At 41.7% G+C, this 27,259-nt stretch overlaps 1 protein-coding gene across 3 annotated transcripts in view; it reads left to right on the top strand.

Annotated features, from left to right (window-relative positions):
- Window positions 1-26,861, top strand: part of ELOVL5 (ELOVL fatty acid elongase 5) — a 103,010-nt gene extending 76,149 nt beyond the window's left edge. For all 3 annotated transcript variants that reach the window (XM_049894440.1, XM_049894420.1, XM_049894429.1), the window contains 6 exons: window positions 1,565-1,752; window positions 18,822-18,899; window positions 19,842-20,013; window positions 21,737-21,861; window positions 24,300-24,434; window positions 26,221-26,861. In XM_049894440.1, the coding sequence (XP_049750397.1) occupies window positions 1,565-1,752; window positions 18,822-18,899; window positions 19,842-20,013; window positions 21,737-21,861; window positions 24,300-24,434; window positions 26,221-26,364 (842 nt within the window). In that variant the 3' untranslated portion in view covers window positions 26,365-26,861. The remainder of the gene's footprint in view (window positions 1-1,564; window positions 1,753-18,821; window positions 18,900-19,841; window positions 20,014-21,736; window positions 21,862-24,299; window positions 24,435-26,220) is intronic.
- The last annotated feature ends 398 nt before the right edge of the window (window positions 26,862-27,259 follow it).

Raw genomic sequence — 27,259 nt, 5'->3', positions numbered from 1 at the left:
TGGAGAGAGGGGTTAGAATCACCATGATTGACTAGACCCATAAATATCCATTGTCTGGGGCTGGGACCAGCAGCCCTGGAAGCACATAGCAGAGTGGAAGAAGAGGATGGATACTTGTGAATATAGAAAGATGAAGAGCTGTTATAACATGAAAAAAGGAAGGTGCAAAACAAGAGTTTAAGTAAAAGGAAATGGAAAGTTTTTGTTTTGTGCATTTATTGTGAATGTTTGTAGTATGTACACACATACAAACATATGTAACAGTCTGGTGTTGAGAGCTGAGTGAGAACTTGATTTTCACAGAATTAATTGGCAACTAGGCCTAGAGCTGGGAACAAAGGCCTTAAGAATCCCCTTGTTACATTCACTGGGGCCAACTACTTCCCTAAAGGACTTCCAAGAACCACCAGTTCAGGAGAACTGACAGTAACACCCTTCACAACCCCAGAGTACCTGGTGAAGTGGGGATGGAGGGCATCACCCTCTGGAGCCAAGGGAAGAAAGCCATTAGAGAAATACTGGAGGTGTTTAGGCTGTCTGCAAGAAAGGAAGACTGACAATTGGTTCGCCAAGTGGACCTGTGCTTGTCTTATGAGAGTAGGGGACAAAGGACTAGGGACAGTAGCAAGATGGTACAACCAGGGGCTCAAAGGGCTGCTCCAGCTAGCTGCTGCTTCTCGAAGGTGCAAGAGGTGACTCCTTTATGCATCTTTGAGCTCCAGAGTTGGGAGCCTTGGAGTAAAGGTAAGATTGAGGAGCTACAGGCTTTTGGGGATCACCACAGCAGAATACAAAGGGCGGCAACATATAGCAGAGGTGGCTTCTTGGGAGTCAGCCAGAAGATGAAACTGAGTCTTGCAGGGGACAGGCAGCACCTAGGGGAGCTGGCTGTCCCTAGCCAGGTAGAGCCCACGGGCAGCTGGTGGGAAGAGGACTTGCCATCAGGCAGAGGGCTGTCAGCTTGCCACTGGCAGCTTCTTGCAGAGACTCTTTTCCATGATCATCTCCCCACTTCTTGAAAAAAACCCTTGTTCCTGCAGCTGCTAACCATTGCACTTACAGCAGATGCTGCCTTTCTGATCAGCGACGGTGTCACTAATCTGGCTGAGTGGCATGTTTTCTCTGAGTCTGCACATTGCTGGGCAGACTTGGTGACACTTGGGTGAGATCGAGAACTTCAGAGATCAAAGACTGTCGCATCTTGGGTTTCATCACCCCATGCATAATTCAACCAATCTGATTAATACACCCAGTTAGTGGAAATTTTGGCTTCTTGTTTTCTTTAAAATTCTTTGGAAGGGAATATTTTTTAATATTTCAGTTAGGAAAAGCCCTGAATAATACACATTGTTACTCAGAACCTGTCATAAGGGGGTTAACCTTGTATGGTAGGAGTTGAAATTGCATGCCTCTTCTGCTTGCTTGGTTGGGTTTGGGAGCCTTAATATTAAGTTGACTGTTACAAAATCATGGTTAGAGAAATATTTTAATGTTTGAAAAAGTTGAGGTTATTTCTATATCTGGCTTGTTTATCACTAATTTTATTATTATTATTATTTTTCAGATACCAGAGTAAAAGGATGGTTTCTTCTGGACAATTATATACCTACCTTTATCTGCTCTATCCTATACTTATTAATAGTATGGCTGGGACCCAAATACATGAGGAATAGACAGCCATTCTCTTGCCGGGGAATTTTAGTGGTGTATAACCTTGGACTCACGTTGCTGTCTCTCTATATGTTCTGTGAGGTAGGACAAACATTAACATGGGCTTCTTCTCCCTTAAATGTGTGCATATCTCCGCGCTGAATTGTGTTCTTAAAATGAAGAAAGGCAGCTGCCTCGGGTGGGGAGAGAACTGGGAGATCAAGCGCATTTATGCATGTTGAGTATGTTTTAAAATTGATTTTCCAAAATGCCAGAGTTGTTTGTACAAATAAGCCTTCTAGAAGATCTAAGAAAAGAAGCCTTTGCTACTGATTCTTTTGTTATTTATGTTTCATATTCTATTCTGAACTAAAATAAATATTTTCAAACATACTTTTTCTACATACAGGGTGAAAAATGAAGGAAACATGAAAAACAAATTCTGTGAGCATTTTATTATTAAGCACTGAATAAGTCCTTGATTCTTTTGTGGAGGTAGGGGATGGGTGGGGGAGGAAGGAAGTGGGTGGTACTTGTCTGTGGTATGTTTGTGGTAACTGTAAATAGTTTTGAGATTTGAAAAGTTTTTTTTTTTAAAGCTCAGAAGAGTGGATCCTGAGATCTGCTTTTAGGTTTTGAATGGCTTGTCTAAGTCCCGGCCCAATTCCTTTTATGTAACTGGAATGTTGAAAATCAAATGTGATGATCTCAAAGGCAAAGGTAGCTTAAAGAATGAAAGGCACATCTGAATCAACACTTCTGTGCTCCCTCTTTTGGGTGGTGTGATAATACAGCCTCTAAAGCTAAAAGGGTTAGAAAAGCTGCCCTCTGGTGGTAAGCACAGTTTGTGTACTTTTTCAGGGGAAAGACAACCCTGACCTATTGCTTAATCTCTGGGGTAGAGAATTAAGTCATACAAAAAATAAATAAATAAATAAAGCAAGCATTTTCAAGCACTCTTTTTTTATTAGCTTTTTAGCCTCCCTTTTAGTATGGCTTTAATTTTCCAAAGAGTAGTAAGGAAGAGGATGTGAGGGACAGAGGGAGGTGAGAAATCGATGTTTAGAGGAAAAAAAAAATGAATTCTTCATCAGATTAAGGCTGTGATGGTGTCTCCCTGTTTGCATGTGGTAGTGTGTATGTGTGAATGTGGTTGCGTATGTGAATGTATGTGGTTGTGTGTGTGAGTGTATGTAGGCATAGAAGCTAGTGGAAAACAGTGTATTTGCTTGTTGCCGCGTGTGTGTGTGTGTGATGTCTGTGTTGTTTTCCTATGTATGTATCATACATTCTGTGACTAGGATGGTAGATGCTACTGTTCATTGCTGTTAGATACTTGTCGTTCTGTGAAATACTCACAGCTCCTTTTTTGCCCTTTTTTGCCCTATTTCAGAATGAAGGCAGTGTAATTAGCCTCAAAGATGGCTATTGCAAGGACTGGAGGCAGGGGAAGTGCCCAGGAATGACCCTGGCCCCAGCACTGTGCAGATCTCTCAGTGTTCAAGGGACAAAACCGCACCAAGCTGTCAGGTTTTCTAGATACTTTCCCATAATTGGTAGATAAATAGAGCCATTTCCTTAAGAAATCTTTCATAGAGATATTATTATACTTAACAATATTCTAGAGGAAAAAATATTTAAGATTATTAAATTTTATAGAACTTAAGCAGTTGGCTTACATGTTTCTCAAGCCCTAGAGATAAAGCTGTAACTTAACCTCCCTTAAACAGATAATTCACTGGCAATAAGGGGAAGAAAATCGCCATATAAGTTGCTCCTATATGCATCTGAGTGACTTTGGGGGATTCTAAACGTACTGTAATAGAAGGTATAGATTTTTCTCTGACACTTTGGTGAGAACAATAGGCTATTTTTAGTAGTGTCTAAGCACTGAATATAGAGGTTTAAGAAATATACAGAGGAGGAAAATAACATTTTAACCCACAATTTAGAATACATAGGCAATATGCAAGGAGGTTATAGTTCCTTAAATGGAATCCCCTTTACAGAAATGTCCCTAGAACTCAGGTATGCCTGAGTTGAGAATAAGCCAAGTTAGTTGATATTTACATTTGATTTTTTAAAAAATTTTTTTTCTCCTATATTTACACAAACCATCAGTAATATCATTGTAGCATGTCCTTGGTCAAGCGTTGAATTTCATTTAGCTACAGGTTTTTCTTTTTTACTTAGCATTCATATTCCATTGAAAACTGCAACACAGAAGGGCAGACATGGAGTTTTATAACAGAATGAACAGGAGAGATCATGGAGCTCAAGCCTCTCATTTTAGAGACACGCCCCAAGAACTGGGCCATTTGCCTGTGGTCACACAGTTAACATGGCCGTAACACTTTATTTACTCCCCTGCTTATCTACAGACTGAGGTCTGTGAAGAATATTTACATAAATATGTGTTCAGTGGTGTTTTTGATTATTTAATTTTGTGGCATGAATTCACAGCTGTTTGACAAGTTGTCGGTTAAGGCAAATAAAACCAACTTTCACTTAGAGGAGACAGAAGTCATGAAAGCAAGGAGATAAAAAGGAAATGAAAGGGGAAGGTACTGAAACTTTAAAATTCCTGGAAGAATTATAGTTTTAAAACTGAAACTGAATTTAAAATGTAGGAAGAGTGTAGGTTTGTTCATAGTGTATGCATTTTGAAGAAGGAATATTCAAGGGAGAGAATGAATGTGGCACTTCTTTCAATTGTCTCATTCACTTAGTGTTTATTTCCAGGAAAAACAGGCTGTAGATCCCTGATTTGAAATCTGTTTGGACATTAGTGTACCCTGTGGTGCAGTTCTACTCTGTCACATGGGGTCGCTTTAAGTCAAAACTGACTCAGCGGCACCTAACAACAACATCATAACATATGTTTTACTTTGAAGGTGTAGGACTTTAGGACAAGCCTTTTAGCTTTTGCTTATTAAATTGGGGGTCGTCTAATTTAATTTAGTTGTTAAATTATGGGAAAGGCTCAGAAATAAAATTTCAAGTTGTAGAAGAGAAATAACATAGTTTGCATCAATTACTCAGCTTTGTGAAACGTATGCCCTCAGAACAAACATAAAATCTTATGTGCTTTTCGAGATTTAGGGCATAGGTCATCTAAATAGAAACTGCTGATTTTGTTTTTTTTTTTTTTAAACTACCCACATATCTTTCCCCTTCCTTGCCCCAAACCCCAAATTGAGAATTCCTCCTGCCTACGTGATGCCAGATTGTGGCTTTTCTTCATTTTTACTGTATACTGTGCATTGTATACCATGTGGCTAGACCCAAGCTTCCCCCAGCCCACCTAGCAGGCTATCAAAGCCACTTCTAAACGGCATGTTCAGTGTGAAACCTGGCATTCCCACTCAGGCAGCTGTTCTGTCGTGGTATGGAACCATTTTGATGTGTCTGCTCTTCTCACACTCTGTGCCTCTGACCTCATCACCCTAAGCAGAGAGGATCTAATTGCTTGGTTTATAACGGGCTGAAAGGAAGGTCAGCCTGTGTCTCTCATGCATGGATGTGGGGACTCATCAGTAGCTGCCAGGGAAGCAGGGTCAGTGTCGGGCAGTACACATGGCTTCAAACACCCCAGGGGCACTGTGCTGTTAGAACTACTCAGGCCTTTCCTCTGGCGGAGATGGTACAACTTGCAGGAACTTGGAGCTTTCTTAGCATGCCCTTTATACCCAGCTCTACTCAAACCAACACCAGGCTCTTTCATGCTTCCACTCTTTAGAAACCCTTTCTTCTTGCTAGACCTAAGCCTGCCTCTGACAATCTCCATCTCATTTTTGAGGATCCTGCTTAAGGATCAGTTCTTCCATGAAGTCACGATAGCAGCACGTGAGAGGACTCTAATTTTTCAGCCTTTCACCTCCTCATTGTTCCCAAGAAATATGATACATTCCTTTCCATTAAGTGTTCCTCACTGCACTCTCACACACAGATCACTGGCTTTACAAGATGGCAGTACAGGTAGTCACCAACTGATGATGAACCGCACTTAATGACTGTCCTTTTTTTTTTTTTTGGTACATCTTATTGTTAGTAATATGTCCCACATATAGTGTTGCAGTGCATAACTTGCTGATGCTATCGTTCTCAGATGTAATGTTTCCAACCCCCAAAGAAAAAGATCGGCTTTATAAAGATACCGATAATACAAGGCATAATAATGAAAACTTAAAAAAAAATAGGAGATATTTGACTAACACCAGAACCGACTTGTGACAGAGTAGTTGGAAAGGAACCCTGTTGTAAGTCAGGAACTACCTGTATTTAAAATTTCTTTCACCTCTTTTTCTTCCCTTTTTTACAATGGCTGATTACGTCACCAAATTGTATGTGTGGTATTAGGATAGCAAAAAGCAAATACCAGACTCACGCGTGTTTACAGTATTTAGTGGTCAAAGATAAGTCACAGATTACAAATAAGATTGTTTTGGGGTATTTGTTTATGTTTATTCCCTTGCATTTAGGACTGTATGTCTTGGATAGCGTGAGGAAGTTATCTTTCTCTCAGACGTTCAGAATATTTCAAATGTAACTTAAATAAAAAATGATTGGTAGTTGGAGAGATGGATGTGGATGGGCATAGATCCAGAACTTGTTTTATTCTCTTTGCAATTTTTATTTTAAATTTTAACTTAAGAAATTTTTTCCCCAAAGTATGGAAAATAAAGTGGTATAATATTTAAGTGCCGAACAAATGTTAACATTTTATTTTCAGTTTGAAATTTTTGTTTAAAAAATAAAACATTACAAAAATGCACCTGAAGTGCAGCTCTTCCCAGGTTCTCTGGATTTATTTTGGTCCTTTTACTACATATGTCTGTACCCGTGACAATATATAATATGTTCTAAGAGGGTTTTCAGGAGCCCTGGTGGTCCAGTGGTTAAAGCTGTCAGCTGCTAATCAAAAGGTCAGTGGTTCAAACCCACCAGCTGCTTCTCAGAAGAAAGATGAAGCAGTCTGCTTCCATGAAGACTAACAGCCTTGGAAACCCTGTGGGATGGTTCTGCTCTGTCCTGTAGGGTCACTATGAGTCAGAACCGACTTGATGGCAGTGGGTTAAAAGGGTTATCTAAATTTCTATAGTTAGTATACTATTTATACTTTTTCAAATACCAGTTTTTCAGTTAGCATTGCATATTGAGATGAATTCATGCTGAACTTTATAGATTTCACTCATTAATTTTAACCACTCGGCATTATTTTATTGTCTATTTACTATGACTTTTGTTTTTTTTTTTCCAAATGTACAGACATGCAGGTTGTTTCCATTTAACAGTGGTGGGTTGAATGAATGTTTTTGGACATGTCTCCTCATGCAGATGTGATAGTGTTTGGGCCAGGTATACACCTAGGAGTAGAATGGCTGAACCTGACAGTCACTTGTCTTATAATGGGCAAATTTAATCCATTTTCATTTTATGTGTATGTGCTTTATTCCCCTCACCTCCCCCCCCCCACCTTTTTTCTCTTTTCCTGCTTACTGTTGGGTATTTATGTTCATTATTTTTGTATTTTACTGGTTTGAAAGTTATTCATTCTAATTCTCTCTACTCTTTCATTGGTACCTGTAAATTTTTAATGTGCATCCTTGACTTCATAAAATCTAAAGGGAATCAGTTTTTCTGTTTTCCTGAAACAACGCAAGGGCCTTAGAAGATTTCAGCTCTGATAACTCATCATCTGTGTTGTTGTTGTCAAGTGTTTATTAATAAACATTCGTGATTATTGCAGTCAAAGTTTACTGATTTTTTTAATTCATTATTGATCTGTGGGCTCCTTTCTTTGAGGTTCTTCTAAACAACTTTCTGTGAGGGGTAAGCTCTTAGTCTCTGAGCAACATTTTATTTGCCTTTATATTTGAATAATATTATAGCAGGACGTAGAATTCTAGAAGATTTATTCCATTGTCTCCTGGCCTCAGTTATTGAGAAGTCTGCTGGCTGCCCCAGTTTCGTTCATTTTTAAGTAATGTTTTTCTTTCCAGGTACTTTTAAAATCTTGTTCAAGACTACAACCACCTCAGTGCCTTGGCTAGAGATTTATTTTTATTTCTCTCGCCCAGGACTTGTGTGCCTTCCAGTCTTCAGGAAAGTTACTCAGGCATCATCTCGTTGACTTTGGCCTTTCTCCCCCCTCCCCATTCTCCTTCCGGAGCTCCTGTTAGACCTGTGTTGGACATTCTCGGTCTATCTTTTATGTATCCTCTCCTTCAAATTTTCTACATCTTTACCTCTGTTCTCTCTGCTGCCTTTTTCTAATTCACTCGTACTTTCTTCAGTTATAGCTAATCTTCTGTTTAACCCATTCATTGAGTTTTTTTAGTTTAAATGACTGTATATTTTTTGTTTCTGAAGATTCACTTTGGATTTTTCTCAATACTGTGTCCTTTTTTCATTCCATAACATGGAAGTATTGGTTTTATGATGTAGATATATAACAGTGATCTCCAGACTTAATCATTTGTTGTATTGCTTTTTTAAAGTATTTTTTAAAAAGTTTGCATGCAGCTACATCTATGAGGTCATTCCTCCAGGAATAATAAATCCATGAGAAATGTCTTTGGAGCCCTGGTGGCGCAGTGGTTAAGAGCTGTGGCTGCTAACCAAAAGGTTAGGAGTTCGAATTCACCAGCAGCTTCTTGGAAAACCCTATGGGAACAGTTCTGCTCTGTCCTATAGGGTCACTACGAGTTGAAATCGACTCAACGGCAATGGATTAAATGTGATTACCTCTTAAAACAAGCAGACAAAACAGTTTTGTCGGATGTCCTATGTAAGCATCCCAGACCAGGGTTGCTGGGGTTGTTTCAGGTAAATATATCTTCCCCAAACAAAAGAAGGATTTTGGAAGGACTTGAATGTAGGCTAACTTCCTCTTTTCTGAAGAATAATTTTTTGGAGGAAAACAAACCTCACCTTATATTACGGCATTGCTGGTGTTGGAAATATTTTGGTGTGCTTTGTGTAGCAGTTCTGTGTGTGTGTTCATAGTTGGGGAGTTGAGTATGTCTTTTGTTCAGTTTGCCCTATTGCCAGAACCAGAAATCAGTATTTTTTTCTTTGAATCTTTTGAAGACTTCTGATACTCTTTAATGGAAAGATGAAAGAAATCGAGCATTTGATGGGATGGATGTTTTTGATTGTCCTTTCTAACCTCTCTATGATTGTGTGGGGCTGTTAAAGCATCTCCCAGGGTACCTGGCAGGCAGTTCCTCCCCAGGCTCTGGCCTTGAAGGTCTTTTGATAGAACCACAGAGCAGTTGCTTTGGAAACATTTTATTCTAAACTGTTTTGTTGTTTTTCTTTCCCGTCAGGCTTTCCTAAAATAGATATGTTATTGTGGGAAAATAAGATTTGGAAAAACACTTTAAAGATCTGGCAATTGATGATTGAATTTTATTTTAAAAATTGTTTTCTTTACCAGGAGACTTTGAAAAAGATATTTAATAGTCTGCTTTTCCCCATTTGACAGAAGTATAACCAAATCAAACCAAACCCATTGCCATCAAGTCAATCCCTATTCATAGTGGCCCTGTAGAAGTATTGAGAGGTTGAAATGTCTGGTGAGGTTAATGCTTCTAAGAAAAGCCTGACCATTTCCCAGAATACTTCTCCCATTTGGTTCCCTTGCAACGGAAATTCCTTACTCAGCAAAAACTTCCCTTCTCTCTGGGTATAGAAACACCCCACTCAGTTACTTGCCACTGAGTTTATCTGACACTGTCCGCAGAGAATGTTTTACAGCAGGGAGAATGGAAGGAAAGGAATGCCTTCCAGTAGAGAGGAGGCTGGAGGTTGGTCTAAGGCCAAGCCGGCCTCCTCTAAACTGACTCTGGAAACCTTTGGTGACTTGGCTTTGCAGCTGGTGTCCCAAGGAGCATGTCACTGTACAAATTTTCAACTAAACCAGACTTACCCTGTGAAACAAGAGTCAGTAGGTAGGCAGGAGATCTTTCTTTAGGTTATGCAAAGGATCCGCCTTGGCTGGGGTTTCCTTACACAGTTGCCGCAACAGCACTTCAGGCCTAGTCATGGGCCTTTAAGTGTTAGAATCAGAAATAATTGAACATTTTTTTAGAATTGTAATAAAGCCGTATAGTGCCTGCCTTGTGCTAGGTACCGGGCTAACTCATTTAATGTTCCTTGTAGCCCTACAAGGTAGGTGTATTATTACTATTCCCTCTCTACAGAGGGGAAAGTTCCAGGGTGGAGCCGGAATTCAAGTCTGTGCTCCTAACCATTATCCAGCACTGCCCCAAATGCTAAGTCTTAGCTTGAAGTTTTTTTCTCCGCAGCCGCGAACACCCCCATAAAGTATAAAATGAGGAAGCCACCTCCCAGGAAACCTTAACAGTGAGAGAAAAGGATTGCCAGCATAAGAGGGCAGGACCTAGGGTTCAGGGAAAATGCCAGACATACCTGTTTCAGGATGGGCTGAGGACAAGCTGTTTCTTTGTGCTTTGTTCTATAGTCTTCTCAAGTGTACAGAACCTGTCCTTATAATGAAACCAAGAGTCCTGCATTCAGCTGTAACCCAAGGGTGTTCTGGTCATAAACAGGAAAAAAAAAAACTTCCGGAGGTCACGGGTGTGAAATTAGCTTAATGGCCATCCTTATGCTCCAGACATGAAAGATATGAAATTCAAAACCACATGCTTTGACCTGACTGTTCCATAATGACGCTGCCAAAATTGGCCAGCTAAACCCTAGAGGAAATAGGTGCTTTTAATTTCGGAGTTGCTGATGCTTAATCTTAAACCATCCATCTGCTGGAGTAAAGATGCAGCTAAAGGTCTGCTTTTCCCCACAGTTCTTCATGGATAGAATATCCCCATCATGTTCTTACTGAGGACTCAGAAAAAGACAGAGAAGGTCAGAGGAACTTGGAATTGCTGTGTAAGATTGCATTTGGACTGAGGGTCAGGATTCCTGTGTGCCAGTCCTGGTGGTGCCACCAAGAAGCTGTGTGACTTTGGATCACTCATATCACTTCTTGGTCTCCATTTTTTCATTTAAAAACATTGGCTTATGCAGGTCTATACACACTGGAGGATTGATAGAGAAGCAGCAGTCGAAGCTGTAAAAAATGTGTCAGCCCCACACACTTTTGATAGTGTTGCTTAGAAAGTGCCTGGAGCCCTGTGATACAGTTGAATTCAAGTATGGTTAGTGTCTATTTTTATTATCTTCCGCTCCATGTCTGCTCGGGGGTAATAACCACACAGCTCATCGACCTCTTATCACTAAAAGCAACCAACCCACTTTGGAGAGGGGTTGTCGTGTTGTTTTAACATCTCAGGATGTTGGAGTAGAGAAACTGATAAAGGGCTATCCACCACCACACCACTAGTTGCTGTGAAGTCGATTCCAACTCATGACAACCCCATGTGTGTCAGAGTAGAACTGTACTTCATAGGGTTTTCAGTGGCTGATTTTTCAGAAGTAGATTGCCAGCCCTTTCTTCTGTGGTGCCTCTGGGTGGACTCAAACCTCCAACCTTTAAGTTAGCAGCTGAGCATGTTAACCACTGCACCACCCATAGGCTCAAAGACCACCCAGGAAGATGTTTTTCCACTTACTCCTTAAGTGTTTTAAATGACCTTGTTTTCTGAGATACTTTGATTACATTCCAGAAAGCGCCGTGGATATGTTTATCATGTTAAAGGTTATAACTCGTTTGTAGTTAAATGTGATGTTAGATGGGAAAAGTCAGCTCTCGCCTCTAGGGATGATTCACTTCATGAACCGCGTCACCCAACCCAGCTGTGGTACTAGCCTAATTTTTCTTCTTTAAATGAAAAGATGCATGAAACCACCATTGGTTATTTAATTTGTCTCATAAGGAGAGAAGAAAGCTTCTAGCAAGGTTTTAATTATAGCTCTTCACATGTTCCTGCCCTAATTAAAGTTTGCTTTACTCCAAGGAAGGAGAAAGCACAAATGGTTTTGTAGTGGTACTGCTCGTATCTTGGTTACTTGGAAAAAGCCATGTAAATAGTGGTTCCTGGTTGCTCTTAGAGTAGTCGGTGATGTTGGGAGCCACGTAGGTAGTGGCAAACTGCTCATGGTGGCCTGCTTTTTCATTGTAATATAGTTGTTCCCTCTTTTCAGCTGATGCCCAGAAGCACTAGGTAGAAACCATAGAGCCTGCTCTTACTTTCAGTTCCTCACCTCTAGGAATCACCTTAGTCCAGCATCCTGGGCCCTCCCATCCTGCAGTGCCTCCGTACATATGGTTGGATGAGTTCTGGAGAACTGACCAAGGCAGCTCTGAGCCTCTCGATGAGAGCCTTGAAGGGAACTGGTGGCTAATGAGGACTGTGCCTAGAGCAGTGTCTTTTCTGATATGCTCTTTATGGGGCTGGAGGGGAAGTCAGTCCTCTTTGTTTTGAGAGCCTCTGAGGTCCACTACCCATGGATACTCTGTTTTCCTCTGATGGGCTGAAGAGAGTATAGTCCTCTGATATTGGCCCATTTTGTGGAGGTCTGGTGAGGGTCTTTAGATAAATAAGCTTTAACTCTGGTGCTTGGTCCATGTGTGTGAAACTATTCAGTCTCCTCTGAAGCAAAGGATATTTGAGAATTGAATTTTCCAAGTCCTTAGTATACAGTTTGATGAGAAAGGGTTTTAGTCTGTGAATGGAATTCAAGTGAATATCATCAAATTTAAGCTTCATTAAAATACTTTTCTTGTATTATAATTTCCCAAATTGGTAAAGGAGAAATGAAATGAAGCTTTTTTTTTTTTCTTTTCTCCTACAAATAAAACATTAGGCCTAAACTGGGGTGGAGACGGGGAGAAGCAGTGCCTTGAAATCTTTGTCATTAGCTTAGCACATATTTGTTCAGCACTTGCTGTGTATAAGTCCCCATGCTGGAGTCTATGGGTGCAGGAGTCACAGGTACCACTCTCCCAAAGCTTACACAGAAGCTTAAAACAGACCCACTAACCACGGGCTTAGAGCATATGAACAAACAACTACAAGTCAAGGCAGGGTGAGCTTAAAGGAAGGAGAAGAGCCTTCAGCCTGTAGTGCTCAGGGAACATTCATGAAGAAAATAGAATTTTAACTGGCCTTTGAAAGATAGATAGGATTTTGAGAGCTGGGGGTAGGAGACATGGGTACAGAGTATTCTAGTTGAAAAGAATAAAATAATTGCTAACATTTACTGTGCTTATCCTCTATGCCTATATTGAGGAAGATAAGCATTACATGTTTCATCTCACTGACTTCTCATAGCAACCTTAAGAGACCAGTACTATTTTTATCCCATTTGACAAATGAGGAAACCGAGGTGTAAAGAGATTGAAGCACCTTGCCCAAGCCACTTAGCTAAACATGGGGGAAAAAAACAACCAGTTGCCATCCAGTCAGTTTTGACTGGTGGCAACCCTACATGTGTCACAGTAGAATTGTGCACCAGAGGGTTTCCAGTGGCTGATTTTTCAGAAGTAGGTCACTGGGCCTGTCTTTCGAGTGCCTCTGGGTGAACTCAAACCTCCAGCCTTTCGGTTAGCAGCTAAGCATGTCAACCATTTGCACCACCCAGAGACCCCAAAAAATGAGGGGAAGGGAGGATTTAAACCCCGTTCTGGCTAATGCTCAAACCTGAGCTCTTTGCCCTTGGTCATTGTGTAGTGGGAAGGCATGTTTGGAGAATGGGAAGAGGTCCAGTTTGACTGTAGGTAAGGAAGGGAGTAAAAGATAATCTTGTGGTGCATTGTAGAAGAACGTGAGTACCTGAATACTGTACCTAGGATTTAGGGTTTTGTTGTGAAGGCAGTGATGAGTCATGGAAGGGTTTTAAAGGCAGAAGAAGTCAATGGTTTGAGAGACACAGAAAACCCAATACAGGTGCTGAGTGGCAGCAGCCATCATGGAAGTGTTGGCGGTACAGCCTGGTGGAGCTCCTATAAGAACCTCTGTAGGTAGAAGAGGCTCAGTGGGCCAAGGTCAAGTGAATGAGTAGCTTTTGGCTTGTGTAGCTGGCTTATGCTTCAATATTGAGGGGCTAAATGGAATTTCAGGTTAATTAACTCAAAGAGTAAAGGCAGTCCCACCTGGATTCCTTCTGAAAGACATTTTTAGAAGAAAAATCCAGAAGACTGTGGCCACAGCCCACAAGAAGTCCCAGGAAGCTTATGTCAGGAGTTCATTCATGAGAGTTAGTAATCCCTTTCAGTCTGTGCCCACCACCGAAGTTGAAGTACCCACAGAATTAGGAGGGAAGGTTTGTCGTCCTCTTCCCTGCCAAGTTAGACATTTATGGTTTCAGACATCTGCGCGTCTTCACACACTCCTTCACATACCACCCACCCTTGACTTCCATCCTATTCTAAAATTGTCAGGCAAACCAACCCAGATGTCTCAAGGCACCATAAACCAAAATAGTAACTAGAAAACAGTGATAGTAGGTCCCAGAATTTTGGATTCGTAAAATGATAAAATTTGTGTGTGTATGGATGTTTTTAGGTGCTGTTGAGTTGCTTCTGACTCATTGCAACCCAGTGTACAACAGAATAACAGAACAAAATACTGCCCAGCCCTGCACCATCCTCACAATTATTGCTGTGTTTGAGCCCATTGTTGTAGCCACTGTGTCAGTTCATCTCATTGAGGGTCTTCCCCTTTTTTGCTGATCCTCTACTCTACCAAGCATGATGTTCTTCTCCTGATAACATGTCTAGAGTACGTGAGACAAAAGTCTTGGCATCCTTGCTTCTAAGCTTTCTAGCTGTACTTCTTCCAAGACAGATTTGTTCGTTCTTCTGGCAGTCCATGGTATATTCAGTATTCTTCGCCAACACCATAATTCAGAGGCATCAATTCTTCCATCTTCCTTATTCATTGTCCAGTTTTCACATGTGTGTGAGGCAATTAAAAATACCATGGCTTGGGTCAGGTGCACTTTAGTCCTTAAAGTGACACCTTTGCTTTTTAACACTTTGAAGAGGTCTTTTACAGCAGATTTGCTCAATTTCTTGACTGCTGGTTCTGTGGGAGTTGATTTTAGATCTAAGTAAAATGAAATCCTTGACAACTTCCATATACATATGTATATATATAGTGATGGCAATTGTATGTTGATTTTTAATTTTGCCAATAAGGTTATGATTTTAAATAAGAAAAAAGTATCTTTTAAATTGTACAAATTCATCTTACAAAAACTTTTCTCAGTTGTCCTTAGTTTTCTCTTTGTGGTAGTCCCGTTAAAATTTCATCAAGAACCGTCAGTTCCCTTTCTGTATCCTACAACCACAGAAAGGTAGTTTTTCACTTTCCTCATGGGGTGGAAGGAAGGGCAGAGAAGTGTCAAAATGGCACTTCCTTCTCTGTACCCAAAGTCTCCTGAGGACACCAGCCAACCCTCCCAGCTCCACTGTGAATTCAGGCTTTGTATCTTGATTCTTTGAACATCTGATAGGTCTACATGTGATATACTTAACTGGCCATGATTTGAGAGAGTAGTATGAGACCGAAAAGATAATACACCTTCTGATAAATTACCATGTGGGTGCTGGTCTTTCAAAGATAGTATAGTATAATTTATATGCGGCCGTTTTTTAAAAAAGTCTTAACATAGAAATTGTAGAAAATGAGAACAGCACCTTTAGAAATAATTTAGTCCAACCTCACCTTTTTTACATTAGAAAGAACCAAGTTGCCAGGAAATTGCCTCCGTTCCTAGGGCTAGATGTAGATGGTTGCCTAACTTGGACTTGCACCCAGTTCTTGCACTTCGTGACCCACTGTTCTTTTCATATAAAGTGGTACTTCCCCATACCAAAAACCCAAGCCAAACCCATTGCCGTCTAGTTGATTCTAACTCGTAGAGACCCTGTCTATATGTTAGAGTAGAACTGCCCTGTAGAGTTTCCAAGGAGCGCCTGGTGGAGTCAAACTGCCGACCTTTTGGTTAGCAGCCCTAATGCTTAACCACTATGTCACCAGGGGTTCCACACAGGTACCCTAAATCTCTGTGCTGTTCCTTGGCTGTGAAAACCATGTTAACTCTTAATGCTTGTGTGTGTGTGTGTGTGTGTGTGTATGTGGTGGGGGCAGCGGGCAGGGGGAGATGACAAAGCAGAGGGAAAATGGCAAAAAGGGAAGTCAGTAGAAAAAAAAAATCTGACACCAAGCAGGGTGCTCAGTGTGAGCGCAGTGGCTTTTGTTTCTGAGGTCGGACTGGCTGGAAATATAACAATATGTCTTCAGACTCTTGCAGTCACCTGATGTTCCCTGGAGGGAATTGGTGTTGCTCACCAAACTAAACTCTTATGTTCCTTCAAGGACAGCAGCGAGGTGCGGGTGTGTAGCTGAGTCTCTTGTAGGCCTGTGTTCTCAGTTACACCTTTCCCAAAATCCTACTGATAGGTAGAACCATTTTTATTGAAATTGAGTAGCACAAAACCAGTGTCCCCACCCCTTGGTGCACACTGGAATTACCAGGAGAGCTTTTTAAAAGACCCTCAAGTTTCTGGTTTAATGGTCTGACATGAGGTCAGCTTTAGTAATTTTTAAATGCCCCCTATTATGCATCCAGAATGAGAATCACAGCTTTAAACCAATGGTTCTCAAACTTTAGCTGCATCAAAATCACTGGGAGGACTTGTTAAAACTTAGAGTGCTGGGCCTCAAGCTCAGAGTTTCTGACTCATTGCCTCTGAGGTGAGGTCTGGCTGGTTCCCATGAACTAGATGCTGCTGGACTAGGGACACACTTGGAGAGCCATGGCTTTAAACCACTACCAGTGGCCAGTTCCTTTTACTAATACTGGGATGAGATCAGGCACGAGGCATGCCACCTCAGATTTCTCCCCACCTAGCCCTACTTGACCGCCAAAGAGAAGGTCACAAGGAAAAGTGGAAGTTGCCCTGGACATCAGGAGGAAGCTGAAGGGTAGCAATGAGCATAGCATCTTATAGGTGTTTGTCTGGAGCAAAATAGACAGCTTGGAAAATACAGGGTGGTCAAATTAAACTTTCCTTCTGGGCTGTTAGACTGGCCCTTGGATCTTGTCTAGGCCGATTGTCCTCGTTGTGCAGATGAGTAAATTGAGGCCCCCAGAGTGAATTGGTGATACTGCCAGGTCTGTAGTCACCCAGAGTTTGCCACTTCGGTATTAGGGTTCTTTCTGTGATACCACTGTGCCTGCTCTGCTGCGAGTGAATCCTGAGGAATGGGCTTGATTTCCTCAATCTGTGAAGCCATTCCCGGTGTCCAGGGGATGGCACAGAACAAGAAATAATGAAGATGCCGAGGTTGGACTAAATTAGCCCTGGGCTTACAGCAGTATTTCTCAAAGTGTAGTTCCTGGACCAGCAGCCTCAGCATCACTTGGGAACTTGTTAGAAATACAGATGCTTCTTGGGTCCCATCCCAGATTCACTGATTCTGAAAGGCTTGGGGTGAGGCCCAGCAATCCGTATTGTAACCAGCTCTCCAGATGACTCTGATATTGCTCACTCAAGTTTGAGAACCATTGGCTTAGACAAAGCTCAGCTGAATAAAGCCAGGTAATTGCCTACAAGAAAACCTGGAGATTTTTTTATGTTGAGTATTTTTCCCCTTTGAGCCTTTCTCAGTCAGTATGTGGTATGCCCTGGTGGTGCAACAGTTAAGCACTTGGCTGCTAACCGAAAGGTCAGCAGTTTGAACCCACCAGGTGCTCCATGGGAGAAAGATGTGGTAGCCTGCTTTCATAAAGATTTACAGCCTTGGAAACCCTATGGGGGCAGTTCTGCTCTGTCCTATAAAGTCCCTATGAGTCAGAACTCAATGGCAATGGGTTTATGTTTGGGGTCAAAATCTGGTGGGTCAGCTAGCCATCTTGGAATGCAGAATAGTACCTTGAGGGTTATTTTTTCTGAATATGATCTGGGTTCTTAGCTCTGCTGAAAACCTGGGGGCCTGGGTTTCATTGTCTATAAAAATGAAGATTGCCAATGTCCACAGCAGCATTATTCACAATAGGCAAAAGATGGAAACAACCCAGGTGTCCACTAACAGATGAGTGGATGAACAAAACATGCATCCATGCAGTGGAATATTTTTCAGTTATAAAAAGGAAAGGAATAAAGTTCTGATGATTTTGATATGGGTGAACCTTGAAAACATTATGCTGAGTGAAATAAGCCAGATGCAAAAGGGCAAATATTGTATGGTCCCACTTATATGAGGTATCTAGAATAGGTGAGTGCTTGGAGACAGAAAACAGAATAGAGGTCACCAGCAGTTGGCAGGGTTTGGGAGGGGGCGGGGATGAGAAGTTTTTGCTTAATGGGTACAGAGCTTCTGTTTGGGATGATGAAAAAGTTCTGGAAGTGGTGGTAATGGTTGCACAATATTGTGAATGTGCTTAATGCCACCTGGTTCAAATGGTACATTTTATGTATATTTTACCAAGATTTTTAAAAAAATAAATTCGCAGCAGAATAGATAGGCCAGGATAGTCCCAGTTCCACCTACCCCACCGAAGCTGACAGAGTACCTGGTCTTGGCGCACTCTTCCCCTGAGCTCACCTGCTGTCTCAGCCCTCCTCCTCTTCCTCCCCCTGGCCTCTCTGCCATCCCAGGAGCAGGTCAGTTCTAAAATCCCTTCAAGCTTTAAAGAAGCCATATTGTGAAGCTGTTTGAGCTCAACTGGGTTTTAGGAAGTGTTTGAAAAACACTGCCATGTAACACTGGGGACCTGACTCAGGTTGGAAACCCGTAATTAGAATGGCAGCGTTAGGCGCAAGACAGTGTTGTCCTCTGAGGCTGCTGGGGGGCAGGAGTCGGGGGAGGCTGTGATTGGGTCCGTCTGGGCCTTGGAATTGGTTAGGCCCATTATGCTAAAAACAAAGGGATGAGGAGTTGAGGATTCTGAGGAGAGGCTGAATGGTACAGGAGGGTCTCTGAAGACAGGCAGCCAGGAATGAGTCTCAGGTCCGCCACCTGATCTGTTTGTTTACCCCTCGTGAAATCAAGGCTAGGTCCTCACAAACTTGCCATTTGTTCACACATGCTTTATAATTTTGTTTTCTCAGAGCAAACTTGCTTCAGCATAGCCCAGGGTAAATTTTCACAGATTCTGAAATAAATGGAGTTTCACTTTGTAAGTCTTTTCGTGGTTCTGATATTATGGGTGAACGTCTTTTTCTTTTCTTTTAGTTAGTGACGGGAGTATGGGAAGGCAAATACAACTTCTTCTGTCAGGGAACACGCAGCGCGGGAGAATCAGATATGAAGGTACTGTTGCACTTTTTTTTTAAATAACATTTGTTATGTAGCTTCCCGTTTTGTTTTTAAATAAGGAAAGTGTACAGAAGACCAAAAAAAAAAAAAAAAAAGCTGTAACCTCACTGCCCAGATAATCTCTGGACATTAAAGAAATAATAATTATAAAAGCAGCATGTACACACAGTATGAAAATTGGAACATAAAAGGTATAAAATGAAAAGTAAAGCTTCTCTCTCTGCAAAGGTAATAATTGTTAATAGTTTCTGGGAAGGGGGGATTGCATGCATTTGTCAGTATTTATGTGAATGAGATCTTAAGGATAATGTCCTAGATTTTTTAATCATTCTTCTAAGTGCCCTCTGAGCACTGTGTGAAAGATGGAATTTGACTTCTACTCTAAGTGAGATTTGTTTTTGTTCTGGTTTTTTTTTTTTTTTTTAGTAGAAGGCCGACAGTCGATGCTCAGTCATAAGACAACTTTGTGACATATTAATTTGTCGGGTACCTGACACTGAAAGCTCTGATTCCGTTTCTTCTTTGCCTTGAACTGTGTCGCCTGCCCCATGCCAGTCCCTGAAATCAGAAGCCTCTTTTAGGTGGTTTTTCTGTACCGATGGCTCCACAGACAACTTCCAGAGGGAGTAGACAGGCTTTAGGGTTTTGAACCTTGAGCCTCCTGTTTTTGTTATAATCTTGAAGGGTATCGGTGGCCCTGTTAAAACTTTCCTTATTGTCACTGCAAACTTCCCCTAGCGTGTTCTTCTTTTAAATCTGCTCACAGAGTAACCAGAGCCCTTGAGGGCTGAGGGACTTAGGAGCCAGTGGGGCCCTCGCGCTTCTCCGAGTTAACATCAGACTCTGGGATGTTAGTAAAACATGTCAGGTAATATTTCAGAGCAGTCCCATTTCAGAGAAACACTGAGACTAAGCCTTTTAACCCCTTCCTCCTAGATCATCCGTGTGCTCTGGTGGTATTACTTCTCCAAACTCATAGAATTTATGGACACCTTCTTCTTCATCTTACGCAAGAACAACCACCAGATCACGGTCCTGCATGTGTACCACCACGTCTCCATGCTGAACATCTGGTGGTTTGTGATGAACTGGGTGCCCTGCGGCCACTGTAAATACTATGGCGGGGAGGGTGGCTTGGGGATAGGTATGAGCAGAGAAGGTAAACTGGAACTAAGGCTTTTAGGAAAGGTGCTGTTTTTGTAGACTCTGATAAGTCAGGTGTTTGAACTTTGTGTCTTAGCTGCATATAACGATAAGTCTGTGTGACCTATGCCATCAGTGAGCCGACAACGCCTTTTTTCTCGTTTAGTGTGGAGGCCTGATTGGGCAAGATGAGGGAGATGACAGATGCCCCACTTGAGGGCACATTAAAAAATATGGACAGTGTTGTCTGTCCCAGAGGGAGTTGTTCCAGATGATTTCTTAACCTTATTTCTCTGAGATTTGCAATGTGTTTGCCTGACAAGGACCGCGCAGGAAGATGGGATCACACCATTGTGTGGGTACCAGGGAACAAAATGAATTGTGAACTACGTCTTTAGCTAATATCGCATCAGGAAGTCTCCACACATCCTAATAGAATGACCCTCACATTCCATGAAGCATGTTTGTCAGGATGTCTTATATGACATGTACCAAAACATGAAGTAGCTGCTCTAAGGTTACTTCAGGTAACTGGTAAATGGCTTTTGGAAGAGTCCAGTCTTGAAATCTCTTACAATTTTCAGAGATTAAGTTGTCACCTTCAGGCTCAGTTCTGTGTTTTAACAAATGTCCCAGTCAAAATTCCATTCATCCTGACACTGAAGAATTTGACTAAGAGATTGTGGGTCTATTCATGTATGGTTTTTTTTCCCTAGGATTGTACTAATCCTTGATTAACTTGGCCCAGCAAGGTTTACACAGTGACAGAGTTTTCAAACCGGAAAGAACTTTCAAAATATAGCTGCTTTGAATGTACATCTGAGAAAACTGAGACCATAGAATTGTTGGTAGAAACTGGCCTCTAATTCCCTTCTTAGTGTTTTTTTCCCACTATCCCACCTTGTGACTGTGGATTAACTGACCTTTCTAGTGGAAATGCATTCAATCTTCAGAAAACTTGAGGATGGCAGATTTTTAACTAACCTGACCTGGCCCCAAGAAACTGAACCAGAGAAGGGATGTGACCTGTGCAAGGTTGTATGGTCAGTTGCTATCATAGCTAAGAGTGGAAACTCTTTCCCTACCCCAGCCTTGTGCACATGGAAAGGCCAGATGGCTTTTTGTGGTTGCTTACTGTGGGGCAGGAAGACAGTCTGAAAAAAGAACTAGTGATCCTACTGGAAATCTGAAAATCATGAGATTAAGTGGCTCTTTTATCTGAAAAGAACTGGACTCTGCTTAGGGCATGGCCTTAGTACTACTGTCCTGGGGAGTAATTAGGAGGTGACTTCTAAGGCTTCTCTAAACCTCAGCAGATTTATAGAGACACGTTGTCCATCCACTGTCCAAAGCTTTCAGAGAAACACGACTGAGGCTATCGGGCTTGTATAAAAAAGCAATCGCCTCTGGGGATTGGTGGGGGCTGGGAGCAAAGCCTGCAGGTGCCAGAGCCAGGCAGGTGGGTATAGTGGCTCCTGTGTTAGATCTACCCTGTTGGGTTCAGCTAACTCCTGGGCTTAAAGCATCCTGATGGTGGCCTGCTCAAGCAGAAATGGCATTCTGATTACCCATCTATGCAGCGCTTACTGCTGCAGTGTCCACCAACCCCTGTTCAAAAGTATCTCTTTTTTTTGGTTATGTGTAAAACACCGACTACCCTTCTTCCTAAACCCCCTCTGTTCCTGCAGGTTACTTTGGGGCCACACTTAACAGCTTCATCCACGTCCTCATGTACTCATACTATGGTCTGTCGTCTGTCCCTTCTATGCGTCCGTATCTCTGGTGGAAGAAGTACATCACTCAGGGGCAGCTGGTGAGTGACTGGGCCTCTTTCTCCCAGGGCTTGTTTCCTGGTGGATACGGACCTCTTCCTTAGGATGCTCTTACTACCTGCCTATTTTTGGTTAACAGCATCTAAGATGTACCTTTCCCCCCACTTTCTCATTTGAGCCAATTATAAACTCTTTGAAATCGTCAGCAGAGAATTTCTTATTTTTATCGATAGGGAAATTTGCCTGTGGTCATACAGCTGGTTGAATTGTACAGTGAGAGCTGGAATCTCATTTCCTGCCTTCAAAGTCAGTTTTTGGTCCTTAGTTTGTGCACGTAAGCACATGTGCATATATATGTATATGTATTTTCTAATTATAAACCAAAATCCAAGGTAAAAGCTGTTTATGTATGTTCCAAGAATTTCAAAAGGAGCTGTGAAGCAGCCTGAGTCCAGGATCCTTCTAGCTTCTCAGGCAGTGGGGATGTTTGCTAAGGCAGAGGCTGGATGACCTCTGAATTCTGCCCGTGCTTAATGGAGCGCCTGTTGCTAAGACTGGCACATGGTGGTTATTTCTCAACATCCTTTCTCAAACATTTCCCAGTTGCTAGTGTGTTACAAATCCCTGTTCTTCTCCCCAGGAGCCCTAGTGGTGCAGTGGTTAACCACTTGGCTGCTAACCAAATGGTTAGCGGTTTGAACCCACCAGCTGCTCCGTGGGAGAAAGACATGGCAATCTGCTTCCATAAAGATTGCAGTGTTGAAAACCTTATGGGGCATTTCTGCCCTGTCCCGGAGTGTCACTGAGTTGGAATTGACTTGATGGCAATGGATTTTTTGTGTTTGTTTTTTTTTTTAATTCCTCTCCCTGTATGTATTCTTTGATAAACCAATTATTAATACTACTACTGTTAAACACTGACATTTATTGTATGTCAGGCATTTGTGCTAATAAGTAAGCAGTTTTACATGGATTGTTCGAATAACCTGATCTCATATTATTACCCCATTTTATAGATGAGGACACTGAGGCAGTAGGCCACAGTTAGCTGACTGAGGGGTGTGGACATTAAACTCAGCCTTGGCCTTATTAACAAACCAAACTGAGTCAGACCAAAGTTAGCTGACTGAGGGGTGTCGACATTAAACTCTTAGCCTTGCCTCATTAACAGACTGAACCTGGTCAGACCATCCAAGTCAATTGTGATTTTTCAATATTCAAAATAACAAATCTGAGAAAATCTCCTGAGTTAACTTACGTGTTTGACATTTCATTATCACCTCTTTGCCAGCTGCTTTACAGTCCTTGTTAATTTTTTTCACCCACCTGTGAAGAAGGATAATTGTCCTATAACTGGCCTTGTTATTACGCTTAAGGTGAAAGGATGCAGTGATTGATTTATAACCCAGTGCTGTGGTTCTGAGGAGAATTTAAAAGAACACACTGGGGAGGTAGGCCTCCCACAGGGCTCAGTGCTTTGAGGTAGAAGATTGCACCCAGTTAGTTTAAATTTTTTTAAGCACTCTTCGGAGTTATTTGTCAATCTAAGGTACTAACCTTAATTATAAAAGGAAAGAAAAACCTTCTTTATTTTATAAGGTGACATCGTAAGCTGGGCCAGAAATAAAATTGGCAGAACCTAGCCTGTACTTACTTGTTCTTCTTCCATAAGGTGCGCTTCCGGCAGCCACCTTATTTTTCACATCTTCTAAGTGTTTTTCTAGGCCTTTTCCCATGCTCTTCAAGTTTTACTTGTCAACCATAACCTATGAACTTGGCATTATTTCCCAGTGTGTTTAAATCTAGGCATAAGCCTTCACTAAACCAAAAGAGTACACAGACAAGGGATGGGGAAAGTGTCCAATCTGGTTGCTTACTGCAGTGACATCACTTGTTCCTTTTAAACATACATACACTCCACATCTTTCCTTCTCCACTTTAAAAAAAAAAAAAAAAACCAACAACCTTGCTCCCTATATTGTGTCCCTGAATTTTAGAGGTGATGGTATAAGTTATAAGAAACAATGGGTTCACTGTTTAATAGCTAAGCGGAGGGGCAGGGTTATGTATGCGTAAACCAAGTACACACACACACCCGTATATATAAAAAATATAGTTCAGAATAAATATACTGTATGTATCATGGGAGCCCTGGTGGTGAAGTGGTTAAGAGTTTGGCTGCTAACCAAAAGGTCGGCAGTTCAAGTCCACCAGCCACTCTTTGGAAACCGTATGGGGCAGTTGTGCTCTGTCCTGTAGGGTCGCAATAAGTCAGGATCAACTTGACAGTAGCAGGTTTGGGTTTCTTTTTTTTTTTTTTTTGATACTGTGTTTATTAAATGACTACTTACAAGAAAATTAATAAACATTAATTCAGGAACTTGGGGGTGAGAGTCTGGGTGAAAGGCCTGTCTAACATGGGACGTTATCCATGTCCTGCTGCTGCGCTGCTCAGGTGTGTCCCCTCTCTTTCTACCAGCTCCAGTTTGTGCTGACAATCATCCAGACCAGCCTTGGGGTCATCTGGCCTTGCTCATTCCCTCTCGGTTGGTTATATTTCCAGATTGGATACATGATTTCTCTGATTGCTCTCTTCACAAATTTCTACATTCAGGTAAATCTCACTCTTATTTGGTGGTTGGTAACTGGGGCCATTTCTGACCAGTGCACTCACCGTTCACTCACAGGCCTGTGTGGAGCCAGGTACAGCACTCCAGTGGCCTTACGGGAAGTCAGGCAGCCCCTGTCTTCCAGGGATTGACAACTACATGCAAGACTTTAAAGCCTGTCTCAGTCCTGCACAGTTCTAGTACTTCCTAGGGAGTCTCGGGACTCATGTGGCAAATGCAGAACTGTTGAGCAGGAATCCTGTATTGCTTCCCTCCTGACCTGCGGCTGGGAGCAATAGGTGATTTTCAACCAGAAGTCTCTCGGCCCCACTACCACTGCTAGGGTCAGGGGTTCAGTTCATTCCCAAGTGCATGATGTATGTAGGCTGTTGCTAACAGCATGGTCTGTTTTAGGGCAAATTATCTGTGTTGGAACCTGACAGCTCTGAACCACTGCCAATTTTCTGCCTCTGTCACCACTGGATGGTGTGGTATGCTTTTCTGCTCTAGCTGCCGCTCGGACATGTCCGGTGGCTGTACTGCCCGCTGTGCTGGGGAAGACACAGGACAGGAACCAGGGTAGAGGCCATGGACCCTGAGGCCATAAGCCCAGTAGTGTCAAGTAGCCACCTGGAGGCTCATCCACTTTTCTTCTCTATGCCTGCCTGCACCTTTAACCTCATGTCCCGTGCATGGCATATTTCACCTGAGTTGAGTTCCTACGCTGCTGAACTAATGTATTCATATTGCAGTTAAGCAATAGTTCATGACTACTTGGAGACACCCACCGGATACATAGGAGGTTAAAGGACAGGACCTGATGAGGAAGCTGAAGTCACACATCTTTTAACTGTACATAGAAGTATAGCTAGCACTTTGTGCATGAGGGGTAGAATTGTTGCTAAAATAATGAGAAAGTTTTGAAGACAAGTAAGGGATATGGGTGGTGAGAGAGAGGTACTCCCAGATGGGAGAAACCAGTTTGGTCACAGAACATGTGTCCTGTCCATCCACATATTGAATTGATGGCAGAGCAGAGTAAAGAAAGCATAAATTAAATTTTCTATTCAATTTTTTAACATTTTACATTACAGCTCTAAGAGTTTCAGTGAACTTGCCTCAGGCTAAGCCTCAAAAAATGGAAGAGTGATTGACACCAGTGGCAATTTTTTTTTTTTTAATAAAAGGGGGGAAATATAGAACAGAATTTCAAATTTTAATGGAATCCAGACTTTCGGAAGCCATGGAGGCTGGGTGAACCCCTGAAACTGTTGCCCTGAGATAATCTTTAAACCTTAAACCAAAAATATCCCCTGAAGCCTGCTTAAAACCAAACAGTAGTTTAGCTTAACTAGTAAAGAATGCCTGCCTTGAGCATTGTGCCCTTGTACAATCCATCTATATGGGATCAGATTGACAACAGCAATTTGAAAGATAGAAAATTTAAGCAACAGTGGATTTATGTTAGTAATGGAGGAACAACTCAGAAAAGGAGGGTGAGAATGGTTGCACAACTCGAAGAGTGTAATCAGCGTCACTGAATTTTATGTGTAGAAATTGTTGAATTGGTGTATCTTCTATGTATATTCTCAAAAACAAAAGTAAAATAAATCATTTAGAAAAAAAAAAATTTTTTTTAATGGTTACCTGACCACAAAAGTTATTTCTTCTTAGGATTTGGTTATAGAAGGAAACTAGGCCTGGCGATAGGGGTGCAGGTCCCAGTGAAGGTCCCAGTGCAGAAAACAACCCTGTGGTCACATGGCTGTCACCTCCCCTTATGTTTTTCAGACTTACAACAAGAAGGGGGCCTCCCGGAGGAAAGACCACCTGAAGGACCATCAGAATGGGTCTCTGGCAACTGTGAATGGACACACCAACAGCTTTTCTTCCCTGGAAAACCATGTGAAGCCAAGGAAACAACGGAAGGATTGAAGACAAAGAGTTGAGAACCTTGGAACCACGTGTCTGATTGTAAGCACAATGAATTGTGCCACAGTGCTCGTTAACAGCTGCTGTAACTAGTCGGCCTACAATAGTGTGATTTGTGTAGGACCTCTTTCTTCAGTTCCAAACCCCTAGAAAAATGTATACCGATTATACAAGTAGGCATAAGATTTTTAACATTTCTGGGCTCTCGCCGACCCCTGTGCTAGACTGCGGAAAAGGGAGTATTATTATAGTATATGACACTGCTGTTGCCTTATTAGTTCTAACATGATAGGTGCTGAATTGTGATTCACAATTTAAAAACACTGTAATCCAAACTTTTTTTTATTTTATTTAACTGTAGATCATGCATGTGACTGTAAATGTAAATTTGTACAATGTTGTCACCGTAGAGAAACACACATGCCTTAAAATTTAAAAAAGCAGGGCCCAAAGCTTATTAGTTTAAATTAGGGTATGTTTCAAGTTTTTATTCATTTTTTAATAGCTGTCTTGAGAAAAATCAAGGACCATGATTTGTGAAACAGCTAGCGTGAGACAGAAAATTTCAAGTGACTTGTACATGTGAAGTCAGAAAACAGCACCTTCAGTTTTGTGATATTGGCTTTTAAATCAAGCAGGCTCAAATCTAGTTGGAACAGTTGGTTTAACTTTTTAACAGATCTTATTTTTTTATTTTGACTGCCACTATTAATAATGTAAAAAAAAAAAGGTTGGGGGCGGGGACTCTAGTCCTGATGAAACAAATATATATTCTTTGTCTTCAAGATTTTAGGAAGTAGTAGGGTGAGTAGGCCGTTTTTAATTTCTGAAGCGCTAAGTGTTTTTATACAGGAAACAAAGCCCATCTTGCTTTCCACAGTGTGAGAGAGGATGTATA

Source organism: Elephas maximus, chromosome 1 (genome assembly GCF_024166365.1).
Source record: "Elephas maximus indicus isolate mEleMax1 chromosome 1, mEleMax1 primary haplotype, whole genome shotgun sequence".
NCBI classification, from domain to species: domain Eukaryota; kingdom Metazoa; phylum Chordata; class Mammalia; order Proboscidea; family Elephantidae; genus Elephas; species Elephas maximus.
This window is presented reverse-complemented; position numbering and strand designations above follow the sequence as displayed.